General features: G+C 43.3%; 1 protein-coding gene across 1 annotated transcript in view; it reads left to right on the top strand.

The window, feature by feature from the left end:
• ERBB3 (erb-b2 receptor tyrosine kinase 3) overlaps positions 1 to 11549 on the top strand; it is a 91595-nt gene extending 80046 nt beyond the window's left edge. Inside the window, exons 26-28 of the mRNA XM_035103953.2 lie at positions 916 to 987; positions 1697 to 1964; positions 3756 to 11549. Of these exons, the coding sequence (XP_034959844.2) occupies positions 916 to 987; positions 1697 to 1964; positions 3756 to 4297 (882 nt within the window). The 3' untranslated portion in view covers positions 4298 to 11549. The remainder of the gene's footprint in view (positions 1 to 915; positions 988 to 1696; positions 1965 to 3755) is intronic.
• The last annotated feature ends 3531 nt before the right edge of the window (positions 11550 to 15080 follow it).

The raw sequence follows: 15080 nt of genomic DNA, 5'->3' as shown, positions 1-15080 counted from the left end.
CTTCCCCTTACCCACTTGATTCTTTGTGGGGGAGAGACTCCAACCTCCTCAAACAATTAAGAAATCCTCCTGAACCTTGCCTATGATGCCTAATAATAATACTTGTTGTTAATTGACTTTATATACCGCCCCATACCCGGGAGTTTCAGGGCGGTTCACAGAATAAAATCAAGGTATAAAACCACAAAATAGCTAATAAAAATAAAAACAACAACCCAATAGCCCCCCCCCAAAAAACCACATTTTAAAAAGGGCATAGTATTATTATTTATTCCCCTCATTGTTCCACCAATTGACCCTATCCTTCAAAGCAGGGGTCCCCAAACTAACCAAACTAAGGCCCGGGGGCCGGATGTGGCCCAATCGCCTTCTCAATCTGGCCCACGGATGGTCTGGGAATCAGCATGTTTTTACATGAGTAGAATGTGTCCTTTTATTTAAAAACACATCTCTGGGTTATTGGTGGGGCCTGCCTGGTGTTTTTACATGAGTAGAATGTGTGCTTTTATTTAAAATGCATCTCTGGGTTATTTGTGGGGCATAGGAATTCGTTCATATTTTTTTCCAAAATATAGTCCGGCCCCCCACAAGGTCTGACGGACAGTGGACCGGCCCCCTGCTGAAAAAGTTTGCTGACCCCTGTTCAAAGCAATAAGGGGAAATGGGAGGAAGGGGGCAGATGGTAAAACCATACTGGAAACTTAAGAACTAATGTGCTTTTTATCTTTTAATATGTTTTAATTCTTGCCCTATTTTGCTGTGTCAACTGCCTTGAGAACTTTTTGCTGAACAAATATTCTAAACAGACTGAATTAATAAATCCAATTCTGGCCCTGCCCTAGCTCATTGCTATATACTTTTGTTTGTTTGTTTGTTTGTTTGTTTGTTTGTTTGTTTGTTTGAAACAACATCCAGAGCCCAAATCTTCTTAATCCTTCTGCTGGATACATCCCCATGAATCAGAGCAGCCTCGGTGGAAATCGCCAGGTATTTGATTTTTCTCCAAATCTGTATGGGAATCAGAGCTGGTGTACAGAAGGAGGGGTTGCATGTCCAGTGAGAAGAGCATCAGATACAGGGGAGTGGGGGGGCAGTGTAATTTGTGTGTTTGTTTGGAGGCTGTTAACTTGGGTAGAGTAGAAGGGTTGAGTGCCAGAGCATGTGCTTTGCACAATTTGATCCCTGGCAACTCCTAATAGACAGCATAGCTGGAACAGGCCTCTGCCAGAGACTTTGCTGCGCTCATGCCAATCAGCCCTAGAGCAGGCCCGCCGGCACAGCTTGTGACCCACCAAATCAAATGCGGCCTGCCAGCCATGTTATTGCGGCTTGCCGAGCTCTTGACAACTTTTGCCTTGGCAGGCAACAAGACTGGGCAGGTTATTGAGTCCCTGGTGCGCTGCCAGGCATGGCCACTGGGTCGCAAGTTGTGTTGGCATGCAATAGACAGCGACCAAATGACTATCGTTCCAGCTCCTCTTTGGTAAGACTGCAACTCTGCTTAGCTGAGAGTAGCCCCCACTGAATTCAACAGTACTTACTTCTGAGAAGCCAGACTCTGGAGAGTTTAGTTCAATGTTTTATAGGCTCCCACGGGCGAGCAGTTGGTGTTTCCAGTAGGCAGGGAGAAATAGGAGCCTGTGGGGTCTCATCAGACCACTGATCATATGCCCATTTCTAATTCTTTGCAACCCAGAGCACTGGACTGGGCTCCCGGCAGACCTTGCGGATAAGGCAGGAGTCGATTGGCCGCACGGTGTCGGAGTCCTCAGAGGGACGGGGCACAACCTCTGACTATGACCTCACCGAGGACCTGTCGTTGTCCGGGAGCCTGTGCCGCAGCATGCGATCTCGGGGAGACAGCGCCTACCTGTCTCAGCGAGAGAGCTTGATGCTCCCAATGGGGAGTGCTGACGGAGAGGAAGATGCCAATGGCTACGTCATGCCAGATCAAAATGGCAGAGGTAAGTACAGCATCACAGAGAGGGTCTGTAAGGTACTGAGATGCAGCCCACAGTCTCCTAGGTGGACTGGGATGGACCGCACCAATACAAGGTGGAAAGGGTAGGGTAGAAATGAATCAGAGCTGCAGGGGAAGCTCATTGGTCCTGGCTTTCTCTGGGCCATGGCTTTCTCCAACATTTGGTGGTCTTGGTGAGCACCTTGCCTGTTCTTTATCAAGCGGGCAGTGAAATTCTATTGCACAGGAGGGAATTAGGGTGCACCAGAAGTTTACCTCTGACTCGCTCCACTCAGTTCTGCTGAGCTTCACTGATTTGAGGCTTTAGCTGCCAAGGAGGTTCCCATTGGCAATAGCTAAGCAAGCCCCCCAAATGGGACATTTCAAGAGGAGGGAGGAAGATGGAACTGGCCTAGTCAAGGATCTGGTCTAGCTACCATAGCTGCCAAGTTTTCCATTTTCTCACGAGGAAGCCTATTCAGCATAATGGAATTTCCCTTAAAAAAAGGGATAACTTGGCAGCTATGCTAGCTACTGGCAATGGACCCAAGCATGAACATGGACCTGGTGTTGGGGGAAAAAAAAGCCTGGCTCCCACTTCTGCCCTGGCTGATACAAGGGGCAGGGCTATGGCCACTTTGCTGCTCCCAGCCAAGAGTTAGGATTACAGCCTAGTATTATCTGATGACTTGGAACTGAATCCAGCTCAACTAGGTAGATGAAGGGGAGCTAGGAAGGCCCAGGGGAAGATGTATTGGCATCTCGGTTGGTGTCAGGGCAGCCCCAAGCAAAGGACTCTTTGTGGAGCTGGGCCCCAGTGAAAAGCTCTCTAGGGTGGGGCGGGTAGATCAAGGGGCCAAGCTGCAACCACCTCTGTGCTTCCTCTCATGGAGGCCATTCTCCTCTGGCTTCCAAGGACTGATTCAATTAGATTGGGCCCAATAACTCTTAGAAGTTGTGGGTCAAGTAGCAAAGTAAGAATGCTACCCGCCCAAACTGTTTTCAACCTGATTGTGTCTATTGCTCATGGAATCAAAGGAGCAGCAAATCAGAGGTTAAGTGGCCTGCTCTTTCTTTGTCCTCACATCTAGCCTCTCCTCCCACCTTGAGAGTTTGAAACATACTTGAGCAAAGAAAGCTGACATTTGACTCTAATAAATATAGCAAAAGCAACTTGAGGGCCACGTTGGATCTAAGGGCCAGAGCTCGCCCCTCCTTGCTTTCTAAAAAAGGGAAGTGGGATCATTGAATCTAGCAGTGAAAAATGGTTCTGTACTTGGGGGTTGTTTTCCTCCATGCTGCTTGCTGCTACTGCCATTTACCCTCCCTCCTGCTCTGGGAATGTTATCCCCAGTGCCTGGGATTGGGAATGGTAACAGAATAGAGCCACGGACACAGCTTCCACGGTGTTGTCCCGAGTTAAACAAGGCAGTGCTGTGGAGGCTGCATACAGAGCTGCCTTTGTCTGCCTTCTAGCCTTAGAACAAATGGGGTTTTTTATACTAGAATGGAGAATGAGCTAGCTGTGCTTGTGCAGCTTTCATAATGCTGCCTCCCCCTGTAGCATTATAAAAGTAACACACGCTGTTCCTTCCCCATTCTGGCCTGAGAGCCACTAGCTCTAAGGCTAGAAGCAGGAATGAGAGAGCCAACCTCCACATTCTGATGTTGCAGATGAAGATATGACGCTATCCTAGCCTCAGTGGGGAATGTTACCTGAAAAATAACTGTTAGTCGCCCCAGGCGAGTGAAAAATTACAAGGCTGTAAGAACCTTTGTGTTCTCTCCTGTGCAGAGCGTGCTGCTTGTATTGCTGCCTCCTTGGTCCGTGGCTCCATCCCGGTGTACGAAGTGGATGAAGAGTACGAGTACATGAACCGGAGAGCTCCACAGGCCCCAAAGGCCCGGCCAGCCTCTCTGGAGGAGCTTGGCTATGAGTACATGGATCTGGGCTCTGAGCTGAGCACATCTTTGGGCAGCGTGCCAAGCTCCCAGCTCACCACGCCTTGCCGGGACGAGGATGAGGACGAAGAAGACTACGAGTACATGAACAAACAGCCCAAGCTGAGCAAGTCCCTGAGTAGCATCCGCAGTTCCCGGGGGGACTATACGGATATGGACTCTGGCATTACACAGGGATCCCCAGATGAACAGGGCTACGAGGAAATGGATGCTGTCTTGCCCCCAGTGCAGTGCCCTGGCTGCCAGAGTCCGCCCTGCCCCAAGAACGGATTTGTGAAGCCCCTGCGCACCCTGGAGGCCTCGGACTGTGCTTTCGACAACCCGGATTACTGGCACAGCCGGTTGTTCAGTCAGGCAGATGTTCAGAGGACTTAGCGAGCGTTGGACTGGTGGTTTCATTCGTCCTTTTGCTTGGGAGTAAAAACCTGAGCCCTTACTCTTTATCGCTGCAAACACCATTGTTGTGATGGTGGGCTAAAAAAAGGAAAAACACCCATTAAGCCTCTGTGACGTTGACCCTATAATGGGCAAGTGTATCGAGACCAACCGGTGACGGGCTTCTCAAGGGTTTGATGGCAGCTCCCCCCGGCTTGCACTGTGTTTTGACCGATTACAAGTCAGGTCTCTTCTGTTCAAATGCTCTGGACTTAAGAGGGCAAACAGAACCTTCTGATCGGGTGCAACCTAAACTCTGGGAGCCATTCCTGTGCAAAGAGAGAGGGCTTATTCTGCGATAAGAGGACAGATAAGTGTAGGAAGCAACTGCTTCTGTGGACACAAAGGCCTCTGCGCTCGGGCAGATATGACACTGTCTCTTCAGGAAGCAGCTCTGTTCTAGAAAGCCGGATAGAGTCTTCTGGGCTGATCCACCAAAGTGCCGAGTGCCCTACTGTGCAGGGTCCTCAGCAACAGCTGAAGCCTTTGGGGTGCCTGTCTCAGCCTTCGTCATAATAACCCTCTGCTCACCAATAGCAGGGGGGCGTTAAGCATGAGGCAAGCGTGTTGAGCCTTGTAGGAGGCTGCAAAACTGAAGGGAAGGCTTTCTCAAGGAAGAAGTCTTGCTTATGTCTCTTCCCAACAATGCAATAAGGGTGGATATGAAGGATAATGGTGCTTCCCCCCTCTCCCAGCACGAGCCTGACAACTTCATTTAGGAAGACAGTGTACCCAAGTGTGGGTCTGCGATAAAGACTTGTGGGCTGCAATCCTACCTCTCAGTAAGACTTAAGGTGTAGAAAATGTGTGTTAGAACCCAGAACTCCTGGGTTTTGTTTTCAGCTCTGTCACTGGTTTTTCAGCATTCCGTTAGCAACCCTTGTTGTGCCTTATCAGTTCCCATATCAGGATGGGAGACCCTTGAGGAGTGGAAAGGGAACAAACATGCTAGAGACCCAGACTTCCACCTCTAGCATTTAGATGCTCATTACTGCAGGCCGACCTAAATTTTCTCCAGCCCGTGGAAGATCTCGTATGGATCTTGAGCATCCCAGAACGAAAAGCAGGAGAGAGCAATGGAACGGAATGCAGCAGAGCGGCCTTTTGAAAGGCTGCCTTCTCTGCATTCCCTTCCTCAGTTAAGGGGATTATGGGATGCTTCTCAGGGTAAGTGCCAAGCAGACTTGCAAGCTACTCCTGCTGAAGTTTCCTCTTCTACACAACTGTGGAAGGTGCAGGGTCCCTGTCCTCTCCTCTCTCTGGCCACCCTAGGGCTCAGTAAAGAGGAAAGCAGCAGCAACTCATGGGGCAATCCTACACACATCGACTCAGAGGTAAGCCCCACTGAGTTCAATGGGGCTCAAGTCCAAGTGAGTGGGTATAGGACTGCAGGCTGAAACTGATGAGCAAGACCATGGAGATGAGTTTTAGTGCTGAAGCTCAGGAGTGCTGTGCGAAAGGCTGAAAAGTTGCACTATGAGCCTTGATGATGTTATTCTTGATTCTTTTGAACCAGGCTCACTTACATTACAGTATTATTTGGGAACAAACTTTTCTCTTCCATCACCCCACCCTACCCCGAGGGCCAGTCATATTGTGCATAACCTTGACTTTGTTCCCACAAGTTTTAGATTGCATCATATAAAGGGATATTTTCAAAAAAGAAAAGAAAAAGGGAACATCAAACCTGATGAAGAAAAAAACAAGTTTGTGAGGGAAGCTCTGCAATTGATCTCAATGCATTGTTTGAGCCCTGTAAGGTTCCTAAACTGTAGTTTCAACAGCAGATTCCTCCTTTATGTAGTTGGCCTGCATTCTGGATAGGCTCATAACTTGTATCACAGAGCACTTTTTTGGTGACAAAAATTATCCAGAAGGTTCTGAGGCCTCCTGCTTGGCCTCCAGGCTTTTCATATGAATTGCAAATATGTTACTGAACATCAAGTGGAGTTTTTTGTTTTGTTTTGTTTTAATTGTAATGCATATTTTGTATTGTATATGTAATCAATGGGCTGATGAATTCCATTGCAAAAAGCAAGGTTTGTATGGAATGTAGCTGCCTTTCCATCCTCCTTTAATATTATTTGGTCCAAACAAATGAGAATGTGTGACAAATGAGAGCAAATTCTACTCTCTGCCTACATCAGACCAGTACTACACATTTTCATGTTTTCCTCAAACTAAAAAGCCTAGAAGATTGCTGTGCATTTAAACTGAACACCGAGAATGACTGACTGGATTCTAAGGGAGCAATCTGATTCTGACTTGCAAGTTCTTAGACTTTGTGCTTACAAGGTACTCTATCCACTGAGAGTTGCTTCTCTCCTACTCATTGTGGGAAACATCAGGAACCGATTGAACAAATTTAAGTCTCTATCTGGGTTATAATTCTACAGGGTGTGGTGATATCTTTAGAGCTGACTAGCAGCCAAATATACATGGGTCCTGCCAACAGCACTGGTACCTGAGCAGAGTAAAATCCCAACCAGAGATTGTACAGTACTGTATTGGTTAATACCAGAGAAGGGCACTAGAGATGCTATTAGACTGCCCTCTACAGGAAAGAAAAATTTAACAAGCTATTTAACAAGCTTACCATAGGGACAAATTCACTGAAATGAAATCTTTCTCAAGAGAATTTGTTGTTCCCTTTCAACATAAATATATGTTGATAGATAACTTGAAATAGCGGGAGAATTTTTAATGCAGTAGTAAATAAACCTTGTGTACTCTGCAATCCTATGCACACATACTGGGCAGTAAGCTTCGTCGAACATTGGAGGGGACTTACTTCTGAGCAAAGACGCATAGGATTGTGGTGTCAGGTTCTAAAACCAGAGTCACACCAGAATCCTGTGATACAATGGAAGATCTTTTGGTTTAATTCTAGAACCAAGAAACTTCATCCAATGCAACTCGGAGACTAGAAACCTGCTACTCAGTAGAATCCTTTGTTGTGGTGGGGCTTAGTGTTTAATTTTAAGATAACCCTTGCAGCAGCGACAACAAAATGCTAGCAATTTATCATGAAACAACACCTTGGGGAAAAACCTGAAGTTATCTTGGCAGGAGTTCTGCAGCGGAACGTGATTGTTAATAGCAGCAGTGAAACCAGTTTTGGATTAAATTTCAGACAGATCTGTATCTGTTTAGATTTGGACACCTGAAAATACAAAGAGACAAAGTTCAGTGCTGCCTTGATGCTTACGCCACCACAATATTTGTGCAAGGTGTTTATGAAATGTTGGTGAGAACCATGGGCTTATTCCAGAGAAAGTGTGCTGGAACACAACAGCTGGACTTTGGCAAGCTTAATAATACTTTTTGCATATTGAGTCTCAGAACATTGCAATCCATAATCTTTTGCTCCCAAATAGTCCTGGTTAGGGCTACCTAGTGGCCAGTGAAAAAATGGGCTGGCTTGCAGGAACTAGCACATGAAGCTTTTTCGTGGCATAGAGATAAACATCATCATTTGTTAATTAATGCAAATCAAACTACCTTTTAACAGGTCCAGTTTAAAGTCTGGTAACTGTTCAGCAGCTTCAGACTTGAGAGGTCTCTTGTACCTGTAAAAGTCATGTGGAAGGGACTAATTCATCAGCTTCTGCCTTCATGACATGTATGTGCAAGGAACAGTCACGCTTTGACAAACTTCTCTATTCTGTGCATTTTTAGTTGAAATAATGGGCCTTATTTAATAATAAAACATGCATAAGACTGCAGACTTAGAAGTACAAGAGCCTCATGGGAGCTGGGCCTGGATACGCTTGCTAAAAAGCAGGTGCACAATGATGTGACGAGAACAAAGGGGACACATTTCCCTTTCCATCTCCATGTTTTGAATGTGGAAGAGACATATTTTGTTAGAGTTTTGCTCTAATGGGCTCAGCCCTGAGAAAGGTTTGAACAATAGTCAAACAGAGGAGGTGGAAAAATCAGAGCTAAAGCACAACAAACTCTGTGGGCAAGGTTATAAGATAGAGATTTCAGCTCCATTATTTACCTCAATTTTTGTTGCTCTTCTCATCAGTGAGACATCTGTGATATGAATTGGTTGAGGATAACAGCCAAACTAAGGAACACTGGGACAATTAAACCAACAAATGCCAATTGTTACACGCGATGATGCACAAGAAACAAAAAGCATTGACTCAACCCCATTGGACTGACTTAGCTTGAGTGTTTTTTGTTTGCGTCTTTGTATTTGTAGAGTAAAAGTGTCACATTTTATTATTTTTTGCCCCCAAATCTTGATGTGTATATTGTCTGTCATAAATGTCATGTTGAGTTGTTTTGGTTTTATGCCATGCTTTGAAACTGGTGACATGAAGGTTTTCTCTCTATAAAAAAAAAACCAACACAAAAAACTGGAAGGAATTCAGATGTTTACACACTCTAAATTGCTTTCTGCAATGCCCCAGCTATCATTTAACAAGCAGTAATAGCAGTGTTTTAAAACAAACACCGCTATTGCCATTAGCTAGGCCACCGGAGAACTCCTGTTCCCAGGATGTAAGCAAATTGGGAGGAAGGTGATGGGCCTTGATCATGGTCATAAGGAGAGATGTCTCAGATGGGTTTATTTGATACTGCTTTCTGTGCCCAAATCGAATGTTTACTAAGAAACCTGAATCTAGCAGGCAACAGATGCTCATGGAAACAGCATAAGGTTTCCACATTTTTTCCTGGCCCCATTCCTTTCTCTTTAGCAGCAGCTCCAGACACTGAAAGTGAGTAGAAGCAGCATTTTCAGCCATGGAGAAATAAGCCTTAGCTGAGTTAAATAAGACTTCCTAGCAGGAAAGGATAGAATGACAGCCAAAATGATATAGAAAAGATGCTTAGTTTGTGTACATCAGGCTGCTGTCAAAGCCACAGGAGCAAGGCCATTAAAAAAAGATCTGGCAAACCTAAGTGTTAGAAAATTCTATAATAAGATACTCTGGCACCAGTTGTAACATAAAAACCTTCCTCGAGCCAATTTTTTTTCCATTTAAAACAAACACCTTAGCTTGCTAATATGCAGAGTAAAGTTGGCTCCATAACAAACCTTTTTTAGTTATTTCAAACATACCTGTTTGGAGGCAGCGCTTTCATTTTTTGGGGGGTAAAGCTCAGTGTGGTTGCCTGCCAGGGCAGAAGGCAATTTATTTTATTTTATTTACTTTAATGCCTGACACACTCAGTCCACACTGAAGTTCTCTCTGAAGGCCCACAGCATCACGACATTGGTTTTATTTCCTCAGTGAATACTGAGAATTGTCGTTTGGTGCTGATTATAATTGAATTGTAGTTTTGGTGCTGGTTATAATTTAAAGTACTTCCCTGCCAAACTACAATTCCCAACGTCTTTCTCAAGTGAAGAGGGGAATAATGGTTAAACTAGTTTGTGGATAGACTCTTCATCATCTTATCTACTGAATGTGGAAGTCTCTGAGCTTTTTTGAAGGAAGTTCCTCATAAGCTTTGTGGCAACTGGTATGTTTTTAGGGCTAGAGTTCAGGCCTCTTTTCCTTGCAGGGCAGCTGTTGAATATGAATTACCTTCTAAGCTAGAATGACCCAGGTCTTGTTGACAAGAGGCTCTTTCTGTTACTGAAGACCTCAGAAAAATTGTTTGTGTGTGCTTGAATACTAAATAAAAAATGTGACATTATAAGTGCAATTTTTATGTCTGACTACGATGGTGGATAAAAATCAATAGTGCAAAGGTCCTTAAAGTTGCCCTGTGGGCAACATTCGGAATTTTGATTGTCACAGAAGCCACCACAAAATGGCTGCTGTTGGGAATCCAACCATTCACAAAATGGCAGCCGTGGGGCATGGCCAGTCACAAAATTTTAAACAGAAACACCATACATATAATAAGGGGGAGTATGTCCCCTCATACCCTGCTGCTTTTAGGGTTTCTCAAGGTATTGGGCTAGCCACTGCTGCAAACAATGTGCTGCATTCTCTGGGGACAAGTGAGTCGTCTAAGAACAGAAACTTAGCACAAGGTTGAGTCTGTGCCTCAAATATCAAACCACATCAGTGCAAGATCTGCAAATTTTTGCCCCAGGTTTGTGTGAGCACTTCCTTCCCTCTGCTGCCAACAAGAGAAGAAAAGCCTGTACAGGCAACCTTCTCTTGACAGAGATGGAGGAGACCTCCAATCAATAGGACCACCAGAAACAAGTCAAGGGCTTGAACCAGAGCTTAACTCAAATATATTATTCAGTAAACAGAAGCATGTACAGAGTTCCCAAAACCAGCTGGAATTAGGTGGGAAGGGTTTGCACATGACAGGACATTGCAACTGTTATAGGAAAAAAATTGAGGTAGGCTTTTCAGCCCAAGTCTCCATCAATAGGGACTCTGTGTGTCCTTATTGGTCAGAGAAGAATGGAGGCAGAATCCAGTGAAAGACAACTGAACAGAGTGCTTAGGTGCCCTATGAATAAACAGAGGAAGGTGACCACCCCAGGCAGCAGATATATGGGGGGGGCAGATATGTTGCTCCTCCTCAGCCCCCTAAATTAGCCTGCTGCATCTGGTGTGTTGGAGGATGCTGTCGAGTTGTCAGTGTTGCATTAAGATTCAACTACCAGTCCTGTTGGCTTCTGTTCATGGGGATATGGTGTCGTCCTTTTATGTCTCACTCACCTAGCAAAATATATTGGGCTGGCCCTGAGAGTGCTGCAGTTGGGCCTGGGAGACCTTGATTCAAATCCCTGTTTACTCATGGCTATGACACTGGTTCGCCTCAAACAAGTTCCCCATCTGTATAACATAAAATCTGTAAAATTCTGTACAGTATGGTGTAAATCATTATACTGTACATATTTTAAGAAGTGCTGTTGCTGTATGAAGTCACTTATAAAGGAAATAATGAATTTGGGTCAGCTTGGCCTGGTGACCTTCACTCCCTCCATCGAGGCTTGTGGAGAAATTAACGGATCAAATGTAGTTAATTATTGTACTGTCTGAGTCAACCTTGTGGGAAACTGTGATGATCCTGGAACATGAGAAATTAGGACAGTGTGCCTGCCTCTTAAAAGAGGGAAAGACCTTTACGGCTATTAAAGCCACATTGAGGATACAATCCTATGCATGTTTTCTTAGCTATAAACCCCTGAATACACTTACAGATTGAGGTTGAATCCTGACAAGACAGAAGTACTATTTTGGGGGGACAGGAAGCGGGCGGGGGTGGAGGACCCCCGGGTCCTGAATGGGGTAACCGTGCCCCTGAAGGACCAGGTGTGCAGCCTGGGAGTCATTTTGGACTCGCAGCTGTCCATGAAGGCGCAGGTTAATTCTATGCCCAGCGCAGCTGTCTATCAGCTCCATCTGGTATGCAGGCTGAGACCCTATCTGCCCGCAGACTGTCTCGCCAGAGTGGTGCATGCTCTGGTTCTCTCTCTCTCTTGGACTACTGTAATGCGCTCTATGTGGGGCTACCTTTGAAGGTTGGAAACTATAACTAATCCAGAATGCGGCAGCTAGGCTGGCGACTGGGAGCGGCCACCGAGACCACATAACACCCATCTTGAAAGACCTGCATTGGCTCCCGGTACGTTTCCAAGCACGATTCAAAGTGTTGGTGCTGACCTTTAAAGCCCTAAACGGCCTCAGTCCAGTATACCTGAAGAAGCATTTCCACCCCATCATTCTACCTGGACACTGAGGTCCAGCGCCAAGGGCCTTCTGACAGTTAAGACACATATCTTGACTACATTACAGTCATTTTTGAATGCACCCTGACACTTCGAAAGTATTAACGACCACTCGGTTCAGCTGTAGCAATGCCTTAGCTAAAGTATTGTATTAGATTACAGGCATCTAATTCTGTCAGGTTTAGAACTCATTGAAATCATATTTCGGGAAAAGTTTAAGGGGCAGGGTATTTTAAGACTTTCAGAGAAAACAAGGCATGACAAAGAGTGAACGTTCAAAAAGAATGAAGTACGTAGGAGTGGAGACAACAGTTTACACTGAGGACAAAATAAAAAAAAATCCTTCCAAAATAAAAAAAGGCTTTTGATCATGTGAGTTGGGAGTATATGAAAGAGGTAGTAAAAGAAATAGGTATAGAAGGAAGCTTTTTCAGAGGTATAAACACAATCTACAAAAAACAGAAAGGAGTATTAATAATAAACGGAGAGCTTACAGAGGAAATCGAAATATCAAGGGGCACCCGGCAGGGCTGTCCGCTTTCACCACTCCTCTTTATCCTAACAATTGAAAGTTTTTTAAAAGAAATAAAAGAGAATAAGATGATTAAAGGAGTGAAGGTGGGGAGAAGCATCTACAAAGCACGCGCCTTTGCAGACGATGTCATTATAATATTAGAAGATCCTGTGGAAACAATTGGACATTTGAAATTGGCCCTAAATAATTATGGAGAAGTATCAGGCTTTAAAATAAATATGAACAAAACAAAAATTATTACAAAAAATTTAAGGGAAAATAAAATAGCAAAATTGAGAGAAAAAGTAGGATGGGAAATTGCAAAAAAAGTAACATATCTAGGAATCGAAATCACAGCCAAAAACGTAAATCTGTTTGAAAATAATTATGGGAAAAAGTGGAAAGAAATAAAGGGAGACTTAGAAAGATGGAGTAATTTACAAATGGCATTGTCTGCAAGGATAGCTGCGATTAAGATGGTAGTATTACCAAAACTGTTATTTTTATTCCAGATGCTTCCGATTATTGGGAAAAAAGAGATATTTGAAAAATGGAGGAAAGATCTGAGCAAGTTCATATGGGAGGGGAAAAAACCAAGGATACAATACAGATTGTTGACAGATGCCAGGGAGAGAGGAGGCTGGGGGAGTCCCAGATTTAAAATTATATTATGCTGCGGCGAGCATATGCTGGCTAAAAGAGTGGATTGAATTAGACAACAATGAAATTCTAGATTTGGAAGGTTTCAATAACACTCAGGGATGGCATAAATATTTATTAGACGAAAAAGGAGGAGGATATAAAGAATTCACGAATCACGTCTTTAAAAAGACTTTATTACAAATTTGGCTAGAACATAAAGACATATTAGAACCAAAAACGCCCTGGTGGGCCTCCCCGATAGAAATGACCACACTGTTTAGTAAATTCAGACTACTCGAACATCCTAGAAAAAGAAGGAGAACAAATAAGATTAAAATCATACGAGATGTTAAAACATGAGTGTATGAGCTGGCTTCACTATTCCCAAATCCAGAGCCTCTTTAATAAACACAAAAAAATGGGTTTCTAGAAAACAAATCAAAATTACAAGAAATCTTATTAGAGAACAAAGAAAAACCAATGTCAAAATTATATACATACCTTCTCGAATGGGAGCTGAAGGATGAAATGGTAAAGACCACGATGACACGTTGGGCTCAAGATATAGGGAGACCTATATGCAGTGATAAATGGGAGGGGCTCTGGAAGGAAGGAATAAGATTCACAGCGTGTTCGGGAATTAAGGAGAATATTTTAAAATTAGTGTACAGATGGCACCTAACGCCTGTTAGATTGCAAAAATGTACAATAACAGCTCCAACAAATGTTGGAAATGCAAAGAAAAGACTGGCAATTATTACCATTGCTGGTGTCAGTGTGGGAAAATCCAAGAATTCTGGAATGGGGTATATGAGAAACTGAAAAAAATGTTGAAAATGACATTTGGGAAGGCCCCCGAATTATTTTTATTGAGTATGATCCCTCAAAACATCCCTGAAGGAAAAAGAAAGATAATATTATATGCCAGCGCAGCAGCTAGGATGTTGATAGCGAGAAACTGGAAAGGAGAAAATGTGCCAACAATTTACGAATGGCAGGAAAAACTGGTCGAATTCATGAATCTAGACAAAATGACCGCAGCAATTAGAAATATTCCAAAACAAAAATGTATAAATGAGTGGAAACAGGTGGAAGATTATCTATTAAAAGAGAATTTTAACATCAATTTGGTGATATGCTTACATTGAAAATAAAAAAGGGAAAAAGTGAGAAAAACAAAATAAAATAAAGTAAAATAAAATAATAAAAAGGGGGAAATAAGAGAGAGAAAGCATAATTGGTACTGAGATAGAAGCAAGAACTTAGGGGCAGTGGGGAGTCAATTTTTAACTATAATTTTTAGCTGACAGATTGCAAAACCTGAATATAAAAGCTGATATATTTTAATTGTTATATTATGATGGGTTGAGGTTTGAGTTACATTAATTTGCGTTATTTGTTATACTGTGTATTTAGATATGATTTGGTTGAATATCATTTCAGATTTATGTTTTTGCTTTTGCCTTTTTTCTTTTCTAGCTCTTCAATATGGTTTTGTATTATTTTGATTGTGTATATAATCATTGATTAATGTCTTTTGTTCCTTTTTTCTTTCTTTTTTCTTCTTCCTTTTCGTTACTAATACTTTTATTTCTTCTGTATTTGTGTTATGAAATTGAAATAAAGGCTATTTTACTATTTTAAAAAAAATTCCTTCCAGCAGCACCTTAGAGACCAACTAAGTTTGTCATTGGTATGAGCTTTCGTGTGTATCTGAAGAAGTGTGCATGCACACGAAAGCTCATACCAATGACAAACTTACCGTAGTTGGTCTTTAAGGTGCTGCTGGAAAGAATTTTTTTATTTTGTTTCGACTACGTCAGACCAACAGGGCTACCTACCTGTAACTCTGAGGACAGTGTGAGAACCAAAAAAGTTTAAGCTCAACGACCCAAGGACGGTTCGGA

Source organism: Zootoca vivipara, chromosome 2 (genome assembly GCF_963506605.1).
Source record: "Zootoca vivipara chromosome 2, rZooViv1.1, whole genome shotgun sequence".
Taxonomy (NCBI): domain Eukaryota; kingdom Metazoa; phylum Chordata; class Lepidosauria; order Squamata; family Lacertidae; genus Zootoca; species Zootoca vivipara.
The sequence above is the reverse complement of the archived record's forward strand: the minus strand, read 5'-3'. Positions and strand labels throughout refer to the sequence as shown.